Source organism: Aulonocara sp. 'chitande type north' Nkhata Bay, linkage group LG19, assembly GCF_057382095.1.
Source record: "Aulonocara sp. 'chitande type north' Nkhata Bay isolate Kocher_YH1m ecotype deep benthic linkage group LG19, A_spYH_male_GT1.1, whole genome shotgun sequence".
NCBI classification, from domain to species: domain Eukaryota; kingdom Metazoa; phylum Chordata; class Actinopteri; order Cichliformes; family Cichlidae; genus Aulonocara; species Aulonocara sp. 'chitande type north' Nkhata Bay.
The window spans coordinates 13,752,462-13,776,244 of record NC_141362.1 but is presented as its reverse complement, the minus strand read 5'-3'; the positions used below and the strand labels follow the sequence as shown (position 1 = coordinate 13,776,244).

The 23,783-nt window shown below is 41.3% G+C and overlaps 2 protein-coding genes across 7 annotated transcripts in view; both read right to left on the bottom strand.

The window, feature by feature from the left end:
• Positions 1-414: 414 nt before the first annotated feature.
• sdsl (serine dehydratase-like) lies at positions 415-5,166 on the bottom strand. Its single transcript, XM_086275396.1, has 9 exons — positions 5,011-5,166; positions 3,867-4,020; positions 3,743-3,779; positions 3,515-3,654; positions 3,337-3,425; positions 3,017-3,250; positions 2,800-2,930; positions 1,295-1,381; positions 415-1,159 (listed from the first exon to the last, which is right to left on the bottom strand). The coding sequence occupies exons 2-9, from the start codon at positions 4,011-4,013 to the stop codon at positions 1,056-1,058; spliced, it is 969 nt and encodes a 322-aa protein (XP_086131522.1). The 5' UTR covers positions 4,014-4,020; positions 5,011-5,166; the 3' UTR covers positions 415-1,055.
• Positions 5,167-7,199: 2,033 nt separating this feature from the next.
• Positions 7,200-23,783, bottom strand: part of LOC147306677 (apoptosis-stimulating of p53 protein 1-like) — a 56,593-nt gene continuing 40,009 nt past the window's right edge. For 5 of the 6 annotated variants that reach the window (XM_086275647.1, XM_086275646.1, XM_086275652.1 and 2 more), the window contains 19 exons: positions 23,657-23,713; positions 22,968-23,088; positions 22,628-22,707; positions 22,366-22,533; positions 21,819-21,959; positions 21,542-21,737; positions 21,059-21,184; positions 16,656-16,723; positions 15,901-16,099; positions 15,574-15,801; positions 15,263-15,481; positions 13,877-14,027; positions 13,723-13,760; positions 13,275-13,642; positions 13,030-13,167; positions 11,499-11,632; positions 9,930-10,096; positions 9,642-9,841; positions 7,200-8,800 (listed from right to left, as the gene is read on the bottom strand). In XM_086275647.1, the coding sequence (XP_086131773.1) occupies positions 8,759-8,800; positions 9,642-9,841; positions 9,930-10,096; positions 11,499-11,632; positions 13,030-13,167; positions 13,275-13,642; positions 13,723-13,760; positions 13,877-14,027; positions 15,263-15,481; positions 15,574-15,801; positions 15,901-16,099; positions 16,656-16,723; positions 21,059-21,184; positions 21,542-21,737; positions 21,819-21,959; positions 22,366-22,533; positions 22,628-22,707; positions 22,968-23,088; positions 23,657-23,713 (2,841 nt within the window). In that variant the 3' untranslated portion in view covers positions 7,200-8,758. The remainder of the gene's footprint in view (positions 8,801-9,641; positions 9,842-9,929; positions 10,097-11,498; positions 11,633-13,029; positions 13,168-13,274; positions 13,643-13,722; positions 13,761-13,876; positions 14,028-15,262; positions 15,482-15,573; positions 15,802-15,900; positions 16,100-16,655; positions 16,724-21,058; positions 21,185-21,541; positions 21,738-21,818; positions 21,960-22,365; positions 22,534-22,627; positions 22,708-22,967; positions 23,089-23,656; positions 23,714-23,783) is intronic. The other variant, XM_086275649.1, reaches the window with a different exon arrangement.

Below are 23,783 nucleotides of genomic sequence, written 5' to 3'. Positions count from 1 at the left end.
GCCTTACAGTGCGAGTTGTGAGGCCTGCGAAAGACGGGTGACCTCTCTGAGGTGTCCCCTACCCTCACCCTATCACAAGCTCCACCTCAACCACTACCTCGACCTGGATAAGCAGAAGAATATGGATGTATAGGTATTTATTAGTGGTGGGCAGATCGATCCAAATATCGATTGTATCGATACCAAGTCAGCATCGCTATTGGATCGATACCAAAATATGCAGCATTGCACACGACTAGTATTTATTCATAATATGAAAAATTTCCAAGCCTCTCTTTGCAATTTGCTATTTTGGCACTTCTGCTTAACATAGCACTTTACTAAACTGTGACACCTCAGTGCAGTGTAGTGTCCTTATCAGCTGATTCTGGGGGGACAAGGCAGTGATGGATATTTCAATGAATGACCCATGAATTCAGTTATGCATGGCAAACACTTTATTTTTATCTCGTTGCTTTGCTCTGGGTTTTATACTGTTTTTTTCATTGCATGTAGTCAAAACTGTCCATATTTGATGCTCTCTCCTTTCATGCCGAACACCACAGGGATCAGAGCAGAGATACTATCAGTGAGCAAGTGCCGTTTCTTGCTACGAGAGTCACCAACCAATACTCATTTTGTTGTCAACACACATGTGGGTAAACACAGTGTCACACTTCACTGAGACTTACTGCGGGCTTTCTGACAAACAAAATGGAAAAAAAGATGCTAATACTTTTCTGAAGTGTTTCTAACTTTGAGGCACTTTTGATTAGAGAGCTGTGACACCACCATGTGACAAAACTGTGTAACTGCATGCTAAGCAATAATTACTCAAAATGACATTTAAATTAAAACACTTAATAACTTATAAAGATTTAGCTCAGTTACTTAACATATAATCACACTAAAATATTATAAACTTTCTTTTAAATTATATAAAGAGACTTTTGCTTTTAAATTTACAGTAAAACTGCACATTTCTTTATTTTTCCTTCCATTCACTGAAGTTTTTTCATCGTTATACACACCCTGCCCACACACACACACACACACACCTGCACGCATACAAAAGTTTAACTCTGCAGTTTGTGCTTCAGGTTGGTCAGTTGCTCCATGTTGATGGTGGAGCCACCGCACACAATCATCAGCAGAGGGCCCATGAGAGCTGGCAGACGACCTAAAATGAGGAGAAGCAGTAACTGATGTAGTCATTTCTCTGAACTGAGAAGGTCTCAACTGTCTCAGCCTGATGGACTGAAGTACTCATCAGCTGCTTCAGTATGAAGAAAACAGAAGGAAGGTGAGGACTTACCTTCATTTTGTAATCTGACTATGATACCGCTGTAGACAGCTGCCAGCGCTGCTCCACACGCCATCTCCACCAGCACGCGTTCCTCATCTGCAACCGGCATGCCATCACATTAACTCTGGTGCAATTTCCACTTAGTTGTGCATAATTTTTCAAACATTTTCCACTATTCAGCAAAGCCACAAAGCAGCAGGCTTAAAAGTTACTGATTAAAAAGTTTTGTCATGGTGTGAACATTGTTGCCATAGTTACTGAAGGTAGAGGTATTCAGACCCTTCACCTGAATTCTTTGCATGCGTGAATCATCCAAAAACCAACTTAAAGTGGACCCGCTTTGTACAATTCACATTTCCTCTGTAGAAGCCAGTGAAGGTGGCTCCGGCCTCTGGTTAGGATGCCTCCCTAGTTTCTCTCTTTGCAGGTTTCCAATCACACCCAACTGGGAGGAGATCCTGGAGTAGACCCAGAAACAGCTAGAGAGACGATACATCTCATCTGGTCTGGGAATACCTCAGGATCTCCAGGAAGAACAGAAAGTGTTGCTACCCTTTAAAGCCTAAACTGTCCTCTGACTGGCTGGCTGGGTAGGGCTCCTGACTTCATACAGATATGAAGTTCAAAAAAACCGACAGCAAAATGTTTCTAAAGTCTCAATGGAGAAGTGTTTGTTCTGTTATAAAATGATAAATTAGCATGTTTAGGGGCTTTTGTGACACTGCATTTTATGAGGGAAATTTAGGCAGCATTTTACTGCAAAACACAGAGGACAGGCTGCACTGGAGGTTGCCAGATTAATATGGGAAGATTAATGTGAGAGGGAAGAATTTAAAGTATTGCTGCACAGATCTGTGTTCTTTAGTTACATATTTAAGTTTATAGTGCAAAGCAGCCCTAGTCTAATATTTCACAAAGTGTTGTGCTATATAAGATTAGTATATGTTTTGTTGTATTAGATAAATTAACTACAACTGATGTTGTTCAGTATAAGTTAATAATAAGTACCAACAAGTATAGTGCTTGAATAAATGTGCTAATAAATTATTGCCTTCCCCTGGCTGTAGCTCTATCATTAATCATTAGACTTTCTCTGCCCCCAAGAGGGCAGAAAATGGCTTCCACAGGCCTGTATGGTTTGCAGTTAATTTCATTCATTCTGGGGCATAAAGACATGCTTGTCCAGCAGCTCGAAGTGAAGAAAAACATTGTACAGGGAAGCCAAACGAAAGCATTTATGTACAGGAAGTCTTTTACAGAGTAAAACCTCATTCTAATTTTCTGCAAAAACCCTTCTTTATACTCCTTATTATCAAAGTAACCGTGGAAACTGGAGGTATTAGGATGCACAGGATAGAAACAAAAGTCTACCATGCTGATTTGGACACTGACTTAATAGCATTTGGTGAGAATAAATGTGATGCAATATGAAAAAAAAAAAAAAACTATTACAGATTCATTAATTGACACTCATCACCAAGCTTAAAGGCAAATTCAGAGGTAAAAACACTCACCCAGGAATGTTTGGATAGCATGCAGAGCCTGCTGGTCGGTCACCAGCTCAGAGATGATTGTCAGCTCGCTGCTCTGGCTGTAGTCGAAGGCTTGTTTACAGGCTGTCTTCGCTCCAAGACATTTAGCCTCGCTGTGGAGAGGCAGTAGGTTTGATGGATGAGGGTACGTTCGAAACACTTCATTGCAAAAAACTTTTAAACTCCTTTAAAGTCAAACCTGGTGATGTCATCTAAAGTGACCAACTTCCCCGCTTTAATTGCAGCATTGAAACAGTGTGCCCCCACTGTTTCCATCGCGACGATGGGCACGTCTGTCCAGCCCACATCCTTGAGGCCCTGGATGACCCCACACAGGAGGCCCCCTCCGCCCACAGACACCACCACAGCTCCGGGCTTCACGCTGGGACCCAGAGAGGCAGTGACCTCTGCAATCATACTGGCGTGGCCTTCCCTGTATGGGTGAGTGCGTGGACACAGGTACAGTTTGAAAGTGAGTCTTTTTAAAGTGCCCTGTGCTTTAATGAGGAGGTTCTCTACCATAGCAAGGGGTGATCGAATGGAGCAACATAAGTAAGCCCTTCAGTTTCTGCCAGTTTGAGAGCCTCTGCGTTGGCATCATCCCAAACCTGCAAAGATAAGAGTCTTAGTCTTCTTTAAAAAAAAAATAAAAAAATCTAAATTCTGGATTTTAAACCATCATATCAGTGAGCTTCACCTTGCCTACAATTCTGACAGTAGCACCCTGATCATGGAGTCTCTGGACCACCAATGGAGGAGTGGAGGAGGGAACTATGATGGTGGCTGGCACGCCCATTTTTTGGGCTGCATATGCTGCAGCCATACCTGCATTACCACCTGAAAAAACACCACCTTCAATACTAAAGAAACACACTAATGACACTGCATTGTAATGAGAATATGATGTTTAACAGGACAGAGTCACCTGAAGAGCAGATTACTCCTTTGGAGTGTCTGGCGAGCTGCAACGACACATTAAACAGTCACTGTGTGACAATGTGGATCTGAAGAAAGGGAGCACGCGTGAGGGGGGCTGTAAAGATTCCCACCTGCTGGCAGAGGTGCCCGATGCCACGGATCTTGAAGGAACCAGAGGGCTGTGCATTCTCCATTTTTAGATAGACAGTGGTTCCCACCCTCTTGGACATGTTGATGCTCTCCAGCAGCGGTGTCTTCAGGTGGAAAACCTCTGCCATGGTGCACCTAGATGCCAATGAAAGAGAAGCAGTAAAAACTCCACAGAGTGCAAGTGGGTGGTACAGTGGAAAAGTTGTTCATCTTTTATACACATTTTCATCTTCTGTTAGGTTTATTGGTAGTCAGAGCACAACTATCACCAGCTCTCAGATTGCAGTGCTGAAGAAAGAGAAGAAACAAAGAAGTTGCCTCTGCACAATTTGTGTTAATTTAAGGCACTGAACTCTTGAGTCATTTTTCATTGGTAGACTGTCTTTCACATGTAATTTCACTTTAATCTTTCTGATCTGATTTAAAATCAACTGCATCATATTTTATTAGTAACCATGAGAATATCACCCCCCCCCCCCTTCTCTGTGTACTGTATTCACCTACTGTGAATATTGTAACTTTGATTTTTCTAATCTCATCTATTCTGTTTATTACTGCACAAATCATTTCTCCCACTTTCCACCGAAATCTGTAAAACCACCATCCTTCACTTCCTTCTTTCCATTGTTGTTGCCACCTTCAGTTTCTGCTTCTTTCCTGATAAACCCGAGTGTTAAATTATTTTCCTTGGCTTCCTTCGAAACCTAATCTCACATTTTCCAATGATACCAAACGTGCCAGAGCACATAAAAACACCCCAATGTGTGAATTCTTTAGTATTTCTCTTGGAATGCCCGGTCTATTGCCTGTGTAAATACACTGTAAATGGGTTCGTTTTTAATATTAACTACTATCACCGTTTGAATTATGTACCAAGCATGGGCAGTGTTGCTTTCAATAATAAAATAAATTGTCCAAAGTGGAAAATCAGGTATTTATATTCTTCACTTTAATCTTCAGCAGCTCTCTTTAGGGGTCGAATCTTCTCGCCTCTGTGGCAGCAAAACCTGTCTGCCAGCGGAACTTTATTAACACAACAAAGCAATAATTAACATAAAGCGTCCGAAATGCTACGTTGTAATTTGGGATATCAAATACAAACCATTATATAAACCTCTGACTTACGTTCGGTTAAAATGTCTTCGTGAATGAGCCCCGCAACAAAAATTAATCAACTGTTTTCTTTTGGAAATTGTATTACAGTTTCACCAGACGCTACGCTACATACGAATGTAGCACATTGTACCGGAAAAGCATCCAATAGTAACAAGACTACTTCCGGTCACTGCTTCAAAATAAGTGTTTGATTAAAACCAATGACTGTAGAAACTTAAAGTGAATTTACTGCTGGAAACAAGATTATATTACGTTTGCCTAAAATAAACTTAAACTAAGTGTAAAAAAAAAAAAGCATTTTAGACAAATAAAATTACAAGATAACAAAACTAAATAACATAATTGTCTAAAAAGTGTCTTAACAATTCGTCAGTTTCGCCAACTATGTCAGCACACCAACTCTGAGCCAGCTTTGGTAGGCATGTAAACTGGGTTTTTACATGAGTATGAGTATGTGTGTTAGTAGTGTTTTGCAGAGGTGGGACCAAGTCATTGTTTTGCAAGTCTCAAGTAAGTCTCAAGTCTTTATCCTCAAGTCTCAAGTCAAGTCTCAAGTAATGTCAGGCAAGTCAGAGTCGAGTCTCAAGTCACTGGTGTAAAAGTCCGAGTCAAGTCACAAGTCTGAAACTTTGAATTTCAAGTCCTTTCGAGTCTTTAAAAAAAAAAACAACGAAAAAATAATGTTGCAGTTATATGCTAAATGTAAATATTAGACCATGTAATTTTAAATCTGTGTTTTTCTCAACACATGACAAAAGTGAACGTAGAAAATATACACAAATTGTGAAATTGCACCTCTTTAAAATGCAGCTCAATTAAACTTAGCTCCAAGAATAATTTTCACCGACAGTTCTGAGATAAGCTGCATGTTATTCTTGGATGCGGTTGTAGGACCGGCTTTAAAATCGCATGACAAAAATATCATACACATTAAAAAAAACTGTATCACCAACGTAGCCTGGACAACATTTGCTAGTTAGATGAAGTCAGCTATCTCATTGTAGCATATTTATATGCATATTTATAATCATACGGTTCTTGGAGTGAGTGCATACACTCATGAAGTTTAGTAACTTCAGGTCACTGCAACAAGCCCAGGTACAGTTTACCGACGGATGGGTACAGGACCTTGAAATGCACCGTGTAGAACGAAAGACCATCGTACGTATCATAAGTTTACCAGTCTCACAAATTGTCATCATAAATACACATTCATTAACCGTTTATTAATAGGACCTTTGAGCTCAACGGTAATTAATTAGCAGTGGAAATAATTTCTGGTACCCATCACAGAAATGTAGCAGTGACAATAATATTGTATGCTGTAATCGTACTGGGCAATTAGTGATACAAAAAACCTGTTTTAGCTTCTTGCCATTTTTGTGTTTCTTTTTATCGCTGTGTAACTGATTTTAATTGAAAGCCTGCGTGCGCTAGTACCGCTTGCCACGAGTTCCCAGAATCCTTTGCGGTTCTACCCGTGAATGACGTCACATTTTCAATCTCTATATAATATGCATGTTAAATTTTATATTTGGGGTAAAATATCAAGTCTTTTCAAGTAAACCGGTTCAAGTCCAATTCAAGTCCCAAGTCATTGGTGTAAAAGTCCAAGTCAAGTCACAAGTCTTAGAACATTTTTTCAAGTCAAGTCTAAAGTCATAAAATTAATGACTCGAGTCTGACTCGAGTCCAAGTCATGTGACTCGAGTCCACACCTCTGGTGTTTTGTAATTTTGTACAGTTCTGAACTCATCAAACAACATCCATTTCACAGTGAATACATTCTAAACTCCAACTAATAAAACTAACTGAAGTGAACAGTTTAACAATAAGAACTAAACTGGAAAACTGCCCAAGTAACTCAACTGATTTTGAAATTTCCCCACAGATCGGTTTGCCAAGTGTTTTTATTTTGAAATTACAAAATAAAGGGCTGACAGTTTTCTGTAGTTCAGTTCCTGCATTAGAGTTAAATTACATAACAAACGCCACAGTGATTGAATTTAGGATTTTAATCTGGAAAAAATTTACGACTGAAGAGCTTTCTGTCGGTGCTGGCTCTCCTGAATGACCTTTGAACTTTAATTCCCATCTAAAGTCCACGGTTTATTACTTGAGGCTTGTAATTATGTAAGCTCACGTGTGTCTGCCTGTAACTGTTCCAGCTGTGCATTGTTTGACAAAAAAAAAACAAAAAAACGAGCTGAGTCATTGTTATTTTTCTCTGTAGGGATTATAATTTCTTTATTAATATTGTACAGTAGCTGTATAGTTACAGTTTGCATATACACAAAGTGATGGTAAGCACTTCTCAGAACAATATCTCACTCTCACACCAAACATCACTCATCTTATTGCTTCATATTTTACACAGCTCGTGCTGAAGAAAACGGCGCTTTATTTTGTGGCAAACCTTTCCTGTACACTAGGTGGCAGCAGTGAGCAGCACCAGCACTGATACATGAAAAGAAACAGGAGCAGCGTGTGCTAGTAATGAGAAAAATAATAATAGAAAGCAATGTTTTGTTTTAAATAAAGCAATATAAATCAGGGCCAGAAGCAGAAGCAGTGGAAGCAGTTCTTCCTCCACTCACGGCTAATTTAGCCCCATTTCAACACTGACACAGGTTCTCTTTCCCAGGCCAGAATTAGGCTGGGCTTTCCTTGAAGCCACCTTTCTGAGCAGCCACAGGACCTTTAATTTAACACATTTAACAGCAGATTGACAGAGTAGCGTTTAATTAATGGGTTAATCGTCAGTTTTTACATGAGGGTCGGTATCTTTAGTCTGAAGAAAAATATGCAACAACTGGCAGCATTTTTTTTTATCTCCTCTAAATAAAAGTATCACCCATCCTTCACTTTCACACCCTTTTCTCCTCATTCTTGTTTTCCTTCCTCTTTTCCCCCTTTCTCCTCCTTTACCCTCAACAACCATTTTGGCAGTCGAACACATGTACATGTGAGAGCGTGCATTCATCCCATAATAGTTGACAAATGCTTGAATGTCAGATTATGAACTCAGAAACAGCCCATTATTCTGACTTGACTTCAAACCTTTTTGCTTCACCGTGCGTGGGTGGATGCAGATCCCAGCTTCCACGTGTCACAGTCTTGTGGTTGCACTTCCAACTCTTTTCCTCTGATTCATTTTCTGCCGAAACCTGACTCCCGTTAACGTTGTTTACCCTCCCCTCACTTTCCTCTTTCCGGCTCCACTTTCACATTTCACATCTCACACGTACTTTCAGCCTGTAAATTTACTGCATTTACAAATCTTCACGCCGTGCAGCGTGAAGGTGTTTCCACTGTAGCTGAGAAAGAGCGCATTCCTTTGCTATGTCGCTGATGAGGCTGGCATTATTTTAAATTAACACAGTACAAAAATAAAGCGACATTTAAAGAATATTTGGAGAATATCAGACAGAGCTTTATGACTCCAAGCTCATTGTTTCATATTTTAAGCTGCGTGGCGCTTTAAAAAAGCTTTAATTGCTTTTTTAATACTCTTTTTTTTTCCATTCAGCATTTCTCATGCAGCTGAACACTTTGAGTTATGAATTTACGTCAGCTCTGCAACATCTTGGTGAAAATGCACACTGCATCTATCACGATTTGGCTCTGTTGCATCCACACAAATAGAAGAAAGTGGCTCCATCTTTGTCCTCCCCTCATTCTGCTCCTTCTTCTCCTTCTTCTTCTTCTTTCCTGCATGCATGCCCCCTCTTCGAGCATGAGGCTCCTGATCTGGGCTTTATGCCAGTGAGCGTTGTCTGGGTTTGATCCTTGGATACAGCTGCAGAGAAAACAAGACAGACACAGAGAGCTAGAAAGAGCAAGCGAGGATGTAGGTGAGGTCACAACATCATGTCAACATGTTCTCAAGGTGCCTGAACATCTGAAGGCCAGCAGACTGAGGGGCATCGTGTGGGAAGAAGGTCTTCCTGCATTTGCATGTTTTCTGTGTGGTATAAACTGAACAGAACATAGGACAGACAGGTACTTGACATACTCTTGCTGCTCTTTTACACCATCTATGTGACGGCAAGAGTTGGATGGGGCAAACTTTTCTGCAGTTAAATAGCTCAAAATCAGAAATCTCATCTTTTCTAAGTGTCCTTGACGTCTTATATGCTAACATGAAACCAGCTGCTTGAAACTTCAGAGCAGAATTTCAGTCAGCCCTAACCTTTGAATAAAACTGGACTATTCTTTGAAATAAAATCCTTGTCAAACACACATGAAAAGTTTCTCTCTTGCCTCCCACAGAGCAGCATCTCCACTTCCTACTTTCACATAACCCCTAATCTGGCTTCTCTCCACTGGCCTTCTGTATGTCTTAGAGTTGATTTTATGATTTGCTGCTACATGGCACAACTGTTGGCACCATATGAATATGTTTACAGGCTTAGATCCTCAGCTGGGTCCTCCTGGCACTGTGAAAGTAAGGTGATCGTGTTTATATCATCAGGGTCACTCTACTCTGCCTGAGGAGATAAAACTCACAGTATCATCGACTCCTTTGAAGTCTTTCTCTCTCTTTTTGTCCTTGAGTTGTACCTGTTCTTATACTAATGTCTAACTTTCTCACTGTGATATTTTCACCAGAGTCGCTCTTTTGGTTTCGGTTCTCTCACCCCCAGCAGATTTCTGGGCACGTATCCCTCGCGGTCATTCAGGCGCGCCCACCACCACTCTGTCTCAGTGTCGTCATGGCGACGCACCACAGTGATAGCATCACCTTCGCTGAAGGAGAGCTCATCAGACTGCTGGGCTGTGTAGTCCCACAGGGCATAGACTAAACCTTTGTTCATCACACCCAACTTTTCCTGCACACCTGTGAGAGACACAACGATGACTTTAGACGTTTACCTGTGCGATTATGGTAATTGCACACGCAGGTGAGTGCGTCTGTATCTTCCTACCGTAAAGGAACTGGGAACACTGGGTGTAGCCCTCTTCCATTTCTTCACATTTGTCCGCGGCTGTTTCCACGTCGCTGATCGTTGTGGCAAAAATGGCCGCCCCTGACTCCACCAACATCTTGCAGAGGTGGACGCTGTTACATGAAGCTGCACAGTGCAGCGGGGTCCTGTGAAGACAACAACATTAAAAGGGACCTTGCAAGGAAGAAAAAAAGGAAATTTGATGATATATTATGTTACTGTAATTGCAATAAAGATCTTTTGTAGATCTAAAGCAGAGTCAGCTGAGCTTTTAGTCGCCTTAACTCGCTTGATCAAATTTTGTATGACTGGCAGAGTTTGTGACTTCACAGCAAAAAAAAAAACAAAAACAAACTGTTAGCATAGCAGATATCCAAAACTACCAAACTGCTGTCCCTTTGCTGTTAGCTTCCTTCACAAATAGATTCACCCATAGGTGGGTCTGATCCAGCTTTATAAGCCAGTATTGGGCTCATGAATTCCCCTTATTATTAGGACTATCCCCTCTTTTTGATATCATATTGAGCTAAAAGTAGAAAAAACTGCATATACCAAGCATTTAGAGCAGTATCTGAAATCTGAAACGTTGCCTATGTTTAATATGAGCATCGCAATTCGGTCAGTATATGCAGTCCTATGAAAAATGAAGTACACCATTACCGTTTGTTTCCATAGGAATTAGAAGGGTAAGCGTTAGCACCTTTATAAAAACAGAACGAGACACCAGCATATCAGCACAAACTCCTCGTACCAGCTCTCAAGCACAGTGGTGGAGGGATGATGATTTGGGCACCTTGTAGGATTGAGTTACCAAGGGCTTCTCTGTATACCAAAGTATTCTAGAGTCAAACGTGACAGCTGAAGCGTCACTGAAACTAGGTCATGCAGGAACACGATGATCCTAAGCACAGCAGGAAATCTACAACAGCTGCAATGGCCCATTCAAAGTCCAGACCTCCAAAAGAAAGATTGGGTCAAAATTCCTCCACACTGATGTGAGAGAGTAATGAAATCCTACAGAAAACGATTTCTCCAAGTTACTTAGTTTAGCTGCTAAAGGTGGTTCTGCAAGCTACTGAATCGTGGGCTAGATTTTTTCACAGCACTGCGCACATTCCATGTGAGAGGAAATAAAGAAAAGGATTAGGTCCTCCTTCAACATGAACATTTCTCTTTTTACCAAAGTTCATTCACTTCCAATCAAAGAAAGAAAGAAAAGATGTTCCTGTAATGCATTTTAAAACAACTACAGTTTAAATTAAACTAACCACGAAAGAATCAAATGCATCAGTAATTAAATCAAGCAACTTGTGGATACAGACCCTAATTGCATATTGTAATCTCCTCCTTCAATACTGCTAAGGCAGCTGAGTCAAAATGAAATTGGAGTCAATTATCTCTGTCACTGCTGCCTCTGAGCCGAGCTCCAGCACCGCCACCACAAAGCGTGCTCATTACTCAAACTCCCTCAAGTCCTTCATGCAGCCGCTGCTCTGTTATTGGTCTCTGTATTACTGCATGACGCACAGACCGAATGAAGGCACTGACCATCCGTCACTGTCGGCTGCGTTCACGTTAACTCCAAAGTCCAGTAGGAACTTCACAATATGGTGATGACCAGCACAGACGGCGTTATGAAGAGGTGTTATGCCTTCGTCGTTGGGCATGCTGGGGTTTTCCACCTGAAATAAAAAGAGATGCGTATAAAGAAATATTAGACTTGGAGAACGCCGGAATAAGTTATTAGCTGCTCACCTCCACAACAGTGATATCAGCCTGGAGAAGCTGAGAATGATCTCAGTGCAAAAGTCAGGAAACAACATGTTTTGAGCAGGTTGAAAACTATTGAGTCTCACAGCCTCAGAGTGTAATAATATCAAACTGAGCTTTTTGTGGATCTGACTGTTTCCTTGAGAACATTAACTTCAGTTTAAAGCCTAAGAAGTCAGTAAGGACTCTCTTCTCCCGTGAGTGATGGCAGGGTTTCCATCGAAAGATGTGAGGCTCTGTTTTCTCTGCTGCTACAGAGTGCATCCCCGACTATAACTTATACAGTTCCCTGCTGAGACCTCCTCTCTACTGGCACAGATTAAAGGGAAGTATTGTCAGGAAGGTACTGAAAATGCTTTAAAACTGCCTGGTAAATGGCAAATTTGTTGAGGCAGTCTGCATGTGGGTGTAATTACTGGCATGTAAAAATATTACACTGTTGCATAACCCAATGTTTTTTTTAATGCGACACAAAAAAGTAACCTTTACAAGTGTAACCACATTGTGTGATGATTTTCAGCTCTGCTTAAAAATTATCTCAAAATCTGAAGGCTCTGCAGAAGTTTCCCTTGTCTTCTAAGAAGGCCAGCTTTCCATAGTTGACCAGCTGCTACCTCGCACTTCAGAGACTATTTGTTCAACAGGACTAAAGAAAATATCATCAGGACAGCTTCTGAGTTCAAATGCACTCGTTATTTTTTTAAGTTTACTGTTGTATGACACAAGATTTCTGTGGTTTAGGTCATTCTCCAGATGCAGATCATATCTACTGTCTCTTTACAGTAGGGCATATCTCAAGCCTCATCACTCATTCTGACACATTTCAGTGTCTTCACTACAATAAGTTTCTTCTTCTTCTTCTGGGCTCAGTGGGATGCTGGATATCGGCTTCTGGCCCAAATCCTAAATGATAGCGATCCATTTGTGTCTCATCAGTGCTCCAACCTGATCACAGTCGGTGTGCTTCTGCTTTTTAATCACTGACCACATCAAAAATGTCCTCAAAGACCTGTCTTGATGCCTGCTCAATCATCCAGGTAAGAGCATCATCCAAACCGACGGCCAAACTGAGGTCACTTTGATGAGTGATGAAACTGAAATAGTGCTTTCAAATGTCTGTGAGTCAGTTTTCTTGTTTTAGCTTCTGCGTTTAGGAATCATTTGGAACTATGGCTGATGTAGTTATAGAAATAAATTATATTCAACTTAATTTTACCTTTGCAAAGCAACACAGTAATCTTTGCAAGTATGAAAAGTGAGACTGTGTTATAAGAGCACTATAATTGCACAACATCATGTTCTGATTTACCTCATATATGATTCTCTGCACCAGGTCAAACTCTCCCTCCAATGACGCATCCAGGAGAAGAGCCAGAGGGTTAAACTTGACTCTCAGGCCGTGACCGGTTCGCTCTGATGACGGCTTCTTCAGGTTGGTTCGCTTTACCTGCAGCAAACAGCATAAGAGAAACAGTAAAGAAAATGAACCTGGTGTATTGTTGTGTGACAGATGCCCAGGTTTAATGTGTATGCTTTGTGTTGTTGTATACATACCTTAGGCAGAGTGGGCGGGGCAGGAGGAGATGGTGAAGGAGAGATGTGGCCAACTGAGTTTTGAGCAGGACTAGAGCCTCTCTGGTTGTTATTATTTTGGTCCTCTGGTCTCTCAGGTACAGGAATCGGGCTTGATTGGGTCGATGGTGAGACGCCGTTGCCAGTCTCTGCCGCTGCTGTTGTCTCTTTGGATAATTCTGTCGTAACTGCAGAAGGAGACGAACGGCGGGAATCCGAATTCAGGTTTTGGGCTTCACTCTCCGCGGCTGCTGCAGCGACCTGTTTATCTCCACGTTCTACGTTTCCATTAGCTGAATGAATGTTGTCCATGTCTCCCAAAAGGCAGTCCGGTTGGTAGAAAGTATTGCCTAGAATTAAAGAAGGAACTTAAATCTATATATATTTAGGCACACAGATGTCACCTGACCATCATATGTCGGTGTCTTACCTGAGCTTCCCTCCATGCCTCCTGCTAATGTGTTGAACCTGCAAAAAAAACGGCAAAAACAAATTACATTTTTCCATTTTGATTCTGTTTCTGTCTTAAATTCCTAAAAGTTTTTTGTTTGTCCTGGTGCAGTTAAACATGTGGTAGCACCAACCTCTGGTAGAGCAGTTTTTGGATGTTTGGCCCCTGAGGGCCTTCAGGTTCAGTGATCGAGCTCCGTTTCTTGAGGGGCCGCGGCGCGTTGCTGAAGCGGCGGCGGAGAACCTCCAGGTCTGCATCGCTCTGGTATCGGAGCTGAGAGTGGGCTGTGGGGGACAAAGCTTTAAAGCTACTTTCTTCTTTTGTCATTTGTTCTTGGCAAAATGTATTTTTTTCTGCTCCTGTTTCTTAGATTGTATCTTTTTTCTTTTGCTGAAATTATTCCCAAAAGCTCTTCAGGATAGCGTGATCTGTGACTGATAAGCACACTACCATAACTTAATGAGAACTTTCTTTAAGACTTACAGTATAAAAAAGATATAAATGTGATATTCTGGGATTTAAAAATCTGGTCCTGCTTTTAATGATTTCCAAGGTGTGGGCTACAATTCAAGCGGGCCAAGAGAGATAGATTTTTTAAATGTCTTTTTTTAACATGTTCTCGCATCGTATTTTTGTATCAAGGGAAAAAGTTAAGTACAAAAAGATCTAAATGTATCATTGGAAAAAGAAAGAATTAAATATATTTTATTTGGCTCACGTGATTAAAGGTTTGGGTGTGTTTCAGGAGATTTGGAAGCAGGCTGCAGTTTGAGAATGGCTGATTTAGCTCTTTCTAAGGAAGGTCCTCTGACTCAATTCTAGGGCTGCTCCCAGGAAATCAATGCTTGACTGAACAACTGACATAAAATTTGTGGTTAAATGATGAAGGAGGCTGGAATCTGCTTTAGTAAGAATAAAAAGCTAATAAGAAGAGTATCACTCAAAGAGACCAGTGAAGACACGGGAAATTTATGAAACTATGCGAGTAATATTTCTGCAGCCAGTGTGACTAAGTGACTGGGTTACTGTAATAAACTTTAAAGTGTGTAGACATGCATTTAACACCCAAACAGAAAATAAACAAATGCATTTTTTATAGTTCAAAGAGCGTTAATTTATACATCTTTTGCATATCTAGATTGCTTGAAATGAGCTTTTTCAATCCTTAGTGTCGTATTTAACATGATGTGACATCTTTTTCAGTGTGCAGACAAATATACTTTTTTTTCAGCACAAAGTTTGGCCTAAAATGTGACAGTGCATTAAGTGCTGCTCCATCATCTGCCTCCATCCTATCCCTGGCTATCATCTGTCACACCAACCCTCTGCATGTCCTCTTTCATTACATCTGTGAATCTTTTCTCTGGTGTTTCTCGTTTCCTCCTGTCGAGGTCCAGCGTTCAGCATCTTTATCACTCTTCTTATTTTAACACAAAATGTGTTTTCTGGTATTAAACACATACAGGAGAAACATTTTAACAAAGAAAGGTAACATTTATTGGTGATTGGTTGCACCTACCAACTGGGGTGAGCTTAGTGGGACTGAGGGGACGAGGGATGTTGTCCACACTGGGTGGAGGTTGAATTTGGCCCTCGCCGCTCTCTCCTCCTTCTCCTTTTCCTCCATCTTTATCTGTAGCTTCCTCCCCTGATATTTTTACTCCTCCTCCTCCCCCCTGGAGGAAAAAGACAGGGGATGGAGAAGTGGAGGAGGAGGGGAGGATGGGTTTACCGTAGACTGTGGAGAGACAGGAAAAAGGATGGGTTATGGTTTGTTTTCACCTGCAGAAGCTGTCAAACTGTCTAAACAAGTAATTGCTGTTTAATCACCTGCTTTGACAGTAGCCCTGTTGCTCAGAGATCCGTAGTTTTTGGCCTGAGGCTGCTGTAGGTACATGCTGTAGATGGAGCTGCTGTTCATAGTAGCAGGGCCCTTCCTGGGGGACTGTGGCCTGGAGGGATGGTCCGGGACGTAGGGACGTACGGCCACCGCCGGAGGGGGATCTGTCCGCTCTGTTTGTGGGGACAGCGGGGAGGGCTGGGAGGTGGTGGCAGAACCTAAGTGCAGAAACAGAAAAACAAAGTTATACAATCAACAGGACTGAAAGAAGAAGAAGAAGATAAGCTTTTATTTTAATAAATAAAACTATTTATTACCTTGGCTTGAGTTAGGAGGGACAGAAATACGGTGCTGTATTTGCTGTGAAGAGGGGGATGATGAATGGGGGGATGAGGCGGCACCGGATCGAGGCCAACCCAGTGTACCAGGGGCAGAACGAGGCAGGGAGCTCGTGGCGCAGTGATGTGCAGCTGCCTGGTGGGTGGCACTGGGGTACGTACCATAACCAGAGGGAAGCTGGTGGGAGGGAGACACAGATATGAAGTATACAGTGGGGCAAAAAAGTATTTAGACAGCCACCGATTGTGCAAGTTCCCCCACTTAAAATGATGACAGAGGTCAGTAATTTGCACCAGAGGTACACTTCAACTGTGAGAGACAGAATGTGAAAAAAAAATCCATGAATCCACATGGTAGGATTTGTAAAGAATTTATTCGTAAATTAGGGTGGAAAATAAGTATTTGGTCAATAACAAAAATACAACTCAATACTTTGTAACATAACCTTTGTTGGCAATAACAGAGTATTTGACTAAATACTTTTTTGCCCCACTGTAACTGCATAACCTATTTTTTTTTTCTTCTTACACCAAGACATTCATGACTGCTTCCCATGGAGATTTTCCTCCTTAGACATTTTGAGTTGAAAAGTTCACACCATCACTTCACTGCTAAGCAGAAGCCTCAAGTGAGCCTTGATACCTCTATAACATCGCTTACAGTGCAATAAATTATTTATTATGATCACAGAATTCATGAGAATAACTAATATAACTGAGAATTACACCAGTACCTGTTCTGGACTGTTGGTCCTCCAGTCTGTTACGCTCTTAGTGATGGTGGGCCACGGTGCTTCATTGGCTGAAGGGAGAAAGCGGCAGAGAGTCAGGGAGCCGAGGAAGGGATCAAAACAGGAAAGGAAATTAAAGTGAGAAAGAAGCAAATAAATCCAAATGGAAAAGACAAATGAAAAAAGATACTATGAACGGTTAAGTAACTAAAAAAATGATCGGTTAAAGGGAGTGTATATAATGTGTATTTGTTGCATATACATGTATATTTTAATGCTGCTAAAATAGCATACACAGAGCATGTCTGTAGTTTACTCGGCAACATAAATCCAAGCGGACAATGCACTGATTCCCAACCAGGCGTACTCCAGGCGCTTACACCTTTCACTTTTCAAGAGTTACAATTAAATTTTAAAAAAAAGGGTTCTTAGCAAGAAAAAGTGAGAAAATTAAGAATGAATGGTTGAAAAGGACATCTAAAATAACAATACTAAGTAAAGGTAACTCATCAATACTTAAAATTTGTAGCCAATATAATTTAAGTTGTAATAATGCACAGTGACTGACAATAGCAGTCACAGAAAATGACTCGTGGCTGCAGTTAAACTATTTTTACTAGAAGAATAAAACCTCTAAAAAACAGGAAGCCGCTACAATCAGGGTTTAAAACAGAACAAAACTCTACAATGTGAAGTTTAACTCAGCCTCTGTCTCTGCAGAGGTGTTGTTACATAATAAACTGGCTCAGTTCAGTGCAGAGTCACAGTAGTAAATCTTCAGCCACTGTTGTCTGTGACAGCTAAGGTCAACAGCCTAGCTCAATGCTTTGGAATTTCATGGCAACTTGGCCACACCCTTGAAGACATTTAACAGGAAATAGCTTTGTGAAGAAGTCAGGTGATCTTCCAAGGTATTGCAGAAGTGGAGAAGAAATGACTGATGGAGATCCACCATCAAAGCCGTGGCGCTAAAATGGCTAAATAAGTGCTGCTAAATAAAATTCCACATAATGTTAAACTCCAGCAGCCATTTACAAACTGTTACCTAACCATTTCGCCCAGTCACGTCACAGTCCTGGCTCATACCAGACTAATACTGATTAACTCTTCAACCCAGGAGCCACGCAGTCTGTACAGTAAGTTGTGCTGCGAAACCTGTTGGCTGGTTTAACCCGCTGACCTCAGGAAGAAAACAGTCACGACAGGAAACAAGCAGTCAGTTCTGTGAGAGGTGGAAACTTGGCCGCCTGCCCCTGAGAGCCCAGATTAGAAGCAGTCACTCAGTGTTATAGAGGAAAGACAGTTTACAGCACAGTCACGGTACGTCCTGGTGCAAACGACAAACGGGTCATGCAGTAAAGCGTTTCAGCCTCACCACTCAAGTCTCTTTAGTTCACCATTTTTAAGCGTTTGAGTTTGATATTCTGTCTGTAAAATATGATGTTGCCATAATCAGCAGCCACAGCATTTAATGCAAACAAATGATTAAATGCAATGCTCTGCTGAGAAATCTCTCCTCCTGCCTTTGACGTAGATAACAGCTGTATCTGAACAGCATCATGGTGGCTCTGTGGTTCCAGGCAGACCATTCTGTTTCTGAGTTCTCCCCTCTGAGCTCCAGTTTCTCTCTCCATTTAAAAACATCTAATTTGATGCTGTGAGGACGCTTTCACAAGAGAGATTTCACTTCCTGTTTAAATAAAGGTTTGGCTGAAAAACTGCACGCTCATACAGTAATGAAATCAACAGGCACACATGCTAAAGCATAACCTGATTTATAGTCTATTTTTCTTTAAATGCGAACATGTTTTACAAGATAAAATCATTTCGTATTAAAAACAGAGCGAATTCACGACAATGTTTTTGAAACGTGAAGCGTAATTTTGATCTTCTTTTGCTGCTGGTTCAGTGAATTTTGGTCGGAGAGAGACCAAAGCTGCAGTTTCGGAATCTGTGAGATGTCAGCTTTCAGCCCCGACAGCGTGTCCGTGGACGTGCCGTCAGGTGAACGGTCCACACTTTGTGTTTACATCTTTTTGCGGAATCCGTTTACCTGCTCTTTAATAGTTCTGCTGGTTGTTGAAATAGTTTTGTGAGCTTTAACATGAGATGCTGGCATTTCTTGCAAAATACATTTATATTCAAAAATCAATTCAGGATTTAATGAATCGATATTGTATTTTTCCAAACTAAAATCGATTTGAATCGGAGAAAAACGATTTTTTTAAACACATCACAATTATTAAGGTCATATATAAGAGAGGATCACGATCATTTTCTCACAGACTTTTATATAATCTGACTTCTATTTACAGCTGGAGAAGTCGCACCCTGATGGCCATGAATAAAAATGCAGCTTTTCAGAGCCAGACTCAACAGCCACCTTTCATATACAGTCACACTACAAAAACTGCTTACAAATGGCCTCACGTAATGAGAAGGAACTGAAGGAGTTCACCAGAAACAGATCCGACATCTTTCACCCAACCATCAGGATGCACAACAGAAAGCTTTAGATCCAAATATAAAATTATTATAAAAAGTAGTGTAATAAATATCCATCGTTTCAGCACTTTCTAGCAAATATGAGCCAGTTTTGTTTAACATATTTTAAACAAATAAATGATTCCTTGCTTTGCTTTTTTTCTGGGCTTAATCTCCCCGATGACATCACCCTCTCACCTAAAACCTCTTGTTATCCGACTCCCTCACACACTCATCACACATACTAAAGATAGCTACAATTCAGGCTTTCTCTCATTCATGTGCAATGGCCCCCTGCCCAGTAGACTGTTGATTTGATTTACAACTACGAATTTTCCGCATTACATAAGCAGCGACATTAATAGAACTGTGGCATTTGCTTTGGGATTCAAGAACACAATGGGTGTTAAAACAAAGCTGGTTGAAGACTCTTTATTTTACTTCAGTGTAGGTGAAAAAAATAGATATCGGCAGTTTAAATTGTGTTTTTCCACACTGTGTAGGAAGAGATGTCGGAATAAATAAACTCGAGTCTAAAGCCAGACTTTGGTTTATTTTCTGAAGCTGTGCTTCTTAACCCTGAGCAGCTGTTGGCTATCAGATGGCATGTCTGCACCCTTGTACACTCGACCTTTACAATTTAGGGTCCTTTGAGCAGCTGATTCAATTATGTTTTGTCTCTTTACCATCTGGTCTGCATAGCGGTTTAAACACGAGCGTGCTCGGTTTGAATGCATCCACTCTGGGAGTCAGATTAAGAAAATGTGTGCTGTGAATGCCCTTTTCTATTTTGGGTCTTTGCAGCTGGCTCCAAAAGTGAGTCAGTCCCTATAAACTCCCGTGTTAAAATGTTCAAGTTTACAGCAGATATGAACACATTTAGAACCACATACACAGAAATTTTAAGCTCTCTGTATTAAATTTCCCCTTCATGACAATAACGGAGGTCAACTTTTAGTAAACTCAGTTCCTTAAACTGAACCGCTCAACTACATCTGTGGCATTTTGGAACATACTGGAATCTTTTTAAAATCCATTATCTGAAAATGACAGTGATCGCTATGTAGACTGCTGGACTAACCTCCTAATTAACTTGCACTAATTAGCAGGAATACAGTCTATGATAACTGCTCATGAACATGTTTTTCTGACACACACACAGAGACACACACACACACACACACTTATTCCTGGACAGAAAAATAACTTCTTGCTGGACTGGGATGGTTTATAAATCGAATAAAACATCTTGCTCTGAATGAGCACCATCACTGGATCTTTCTAAAAATATATATATATATATAAAATAGTGTCAGCCCTAGATTTGAAACCTCTGACCTGATTTGAACCGATTTAACGAATGTTATGTGCCTTGTGTATGAGGAGCTGTACACAAAATCTCAGTCTCCTACCTGCAAAACTGTGTTTTCTACAAGGCTCCAAATCTGCTGTCTCAGATCACACATCTGACATTAACTTTCTATGTTAACTCAAGCTGCATGTCTCCAGTTACTCTCAAGAGCAGCACCCTGACCTCCTTAGAGGCCATATTTACAGAGCCATACCACCAAATATTCACCCTAAAAAACTCACACAAGCAGTTTCTAGATAACAGAATGTTTAAACGTCTGCTCAAAAAATCTATTAAGTGAATCTTTCGAGTGGTCATCCCCTTCTTTTTCACATAAACATGTGGTGCTATGTTGAAATAATATTATAACCTATAAACTAATTTTCACTACTATCCCATACACTGTTTTGATACTTTACACTTGGATTTGTGTAAGGTGACTTTTGGCAACTGAGCAACTTGGTTTTTGTGTAAAAACGAGGAGTTAAGGCTGAAGGTGCTGCTAGCATCGTGCTATCACCAATAAACCCAGCGGTGAGTAAGTGTGTTTAGTGGTTTCTCCTGGACTCACTGTTACTGTCGCCCCCCTGAGGGGACAGAGGCCCCTCCCACCGCTCAGTGGGCTCTGACAGGACGATGTCTAAATCTGACTCTTTCCATTGGCTGGGAGGCTTCCTGATGGCACTCCTCTCTTCCTCTGTAAGGCCACACCCACCACCACAGACAACACCAACCACGAGACAGTAACACCCACCAAACAACAGCACAGACGTAAACATCACCACCATGACATCGGAATGACGAAAACAACAGCGAGACCCACACCAGCACCACAACACATTACAAAACAGCAATCACAGAACCACCACATTAAATCATTGAACATTGGAGAGAACACCGACAGAGAAGGGGAAGAGGGAAAAAACACGACAGGAGAAAGAAATGGAAGAAGAGCAAGTTAGAGGTCAGACAGTGATAAAGACAAACCAAGTCTGGTAAAGCACAGAGACTTAAAATGGGGGAAAAAAACAAAACAAAATAAACATCCACCAACCTGAGAGGGAGCGAATGTGGCTGAGAGGGGTGGGTTTGGGCGGTGGGTCAGCTGGGAGCGGGTACCCTGGCTCTTGTCTCCCCTCGGATGGAACCTGGATGTAGGGGCAGACAGCTGCCACTCGACCCGAAACTCCAGCACCGGGGTGGGAAGAGCTTTGAGGGGAGGACAGAGTGCCTCCATTCATACGACTTAACTGAAGTGGACACACACAGACACCCAGAATGAGACTCATATAACATGATAAAGAAAGACCAGACTTCTTTGCAGACTGCACCTCTGCTCTCTTCTTATGCAGGCGTTCTCTCAGGTCACCGATGCGTTGATCCATCACGGTCACCTGGGCGTTCCTCTTGTTCAGCAGCTCCTTATTCTGGGCCAACTTGCTGCTCTGCTCCAGATTGTGCCGGTTACGAGCCTTAAAAACCCCCAAAACGTTTTACTCACATTTATGATTTCTGACACCCAAAGCAGGCAGGAGAAGGTCGCACTAAACATCTTTTTTTCTGCAATATTTTTATTATGTTTTTGATTGGTTTTAAAATAGCTGTGATCAGACAGCCACATTATATCCACTGTAGGTACCAAACTAGTATAACCTCATGGCATTCACAGTGTTTATTGCATTGCTTATTTGCATGAGCTTCTAAAACATATTGTTCCCACATGCTTAGATGGTTTGGTGGTGCAGCGGAGGTGTTGGTAGAACAGGTGTCCTTTGTTTTTCCAACCAGATTGAGACATAAACATTTACTACACATCTTTTCAATTAGCCGTAAAGATTGCTTGGCAAAGGCCAAGTGTTTGCTCAGGGTATAGTTTACCTGCAGCTCCTGGTAAAGTTTCCTCAGCTCCAGAGCTGCAGGGCCTGAAAGAGGCGATCCCTTATGACCAGTGCCTGCACCCTGGGGTCCCGTGGGTGCCCCCTGACCTGGTGCACCAGAGTGTAGCTGCAGGCGTCCTCTCCTCAAATCCTCCAGCTGCTGAGTCAACTGTTAGACCAAAATTAAATACATATATGTGCACATATATCTTATCAAATCAAATCTGCTTCAAAGTTTATAGAAACCAAATAAATTTTCATACCTGGTCGACTCTGATCACCGCAGTCTGCAGCTCCGCCTGCTTCTCCTGAAACAGGCTGCTCACATGGTCAATCTCTGCAGCTACACACAGAGAGCAGGACGTCAGATTGAAATTACATCGCTGTAGTTATTAAGATTTTAGTGCTCAGATTCTACAGAAATACATATAAACACCGAGCACGCTGTAAGGGACTGAGTAAATGGTCAAAAAAAATCCCTCATGCTGCAGCATCAAGGCTTTATGAGGTTAAATTCATGGTCTTTTAATATGCAGTCGTTTACTTCAGGGCCTGTAATCCACAGTCACCAACTCTACAGTGTTACAGAGTGTTTAGGCTTACAGAGGTTTCCGTTGATCAGTTTGCTGTAGTCGACTTGGCCTCTCATGGCTCGGATCTTCTTCAGCTTCGCTTCCTGCGTCTCCACTCGCTCTTTGAGCCGCTGCAGCTTCTCAGCTTCAGACTGAAAAAGAGAAGTCAGTGTTTAAAGTGGTTAAAAACTCCCCATACACTCAAGTGGTGGCAGTTCCAGTCATTTAGGTATACTGAAAGGATACCTGCTCTGTAATTTAACTAAAATGTGACCCAAGATGCAGAAAAATACATGTTTTAGTTGATTATTTACTGTCTCAGTTTCAGGAATAAATGCCTACAATGTGTTTAATTTGAAGATGCTCAAATGAATTCTGAAGGTTATCCAATGAAAGCGCAGGTATTTGCTTTACTTGGAAAATACTTGCAGACAGCAGTAATCAACAGACAGAGCTTCAGCACCTGTTAACATTTAGCCCTCTGACAGACAAACAGGAAACTTAACCTTCAGCGAACTGGCCTCTAGGTTAGACTGCAGTCACATTATTAGATATAAACCACATAAAGGAAGCAGTATGCAGATTATTGTATTTTAAACTGTATTAGTTTGATGAATATATTGCTCACACAATTGTGAGTAAAGCAACAAAGCAAACTTTAAATAGGGTGTCCTTGTGCTGTATAGACTCAAAGGAGACTAACAGAGGTGTGGATCGCACCTGTGACTGTCCCTGGTTGGATCTGCCTCCTTGCTGAAGATACCTCAGTCTCTGTTCCTGCAGGAAACAAAAGTACAGTGAAAGTAGAGTCATTTCCAGACTTTCATTTATTTCATTTGAAAAGTGG

What these genes read in the sequence shown, in the direction of transcription:
- sdsl (XM_086275396.1), bottom strand. Translation starts at nt 4,013, where the DNA reads ATGGCAGAGGTTTTCCACCTGAAGACACCGCTGCTGGAGAGCATCAAC. An exon ending in AGGAGTAATCTGCTCTTCAG is followed by an intron (nt 3,655 to 3,742) that starts GTGACTCTGTCC and finishes GTGTTTTTTCAG; the next exon opens with GTGGTAATGCAGGTATGGCT. An exon ending in ACTTTAGATGACATCACCAG is followed by an intron (nt 2,931 to 3,016) that starts GTTTGACTTTAA and finishes GCCTCTCCACAG; the next exon opens with CGAGGCTAAATGTCTTGGAG.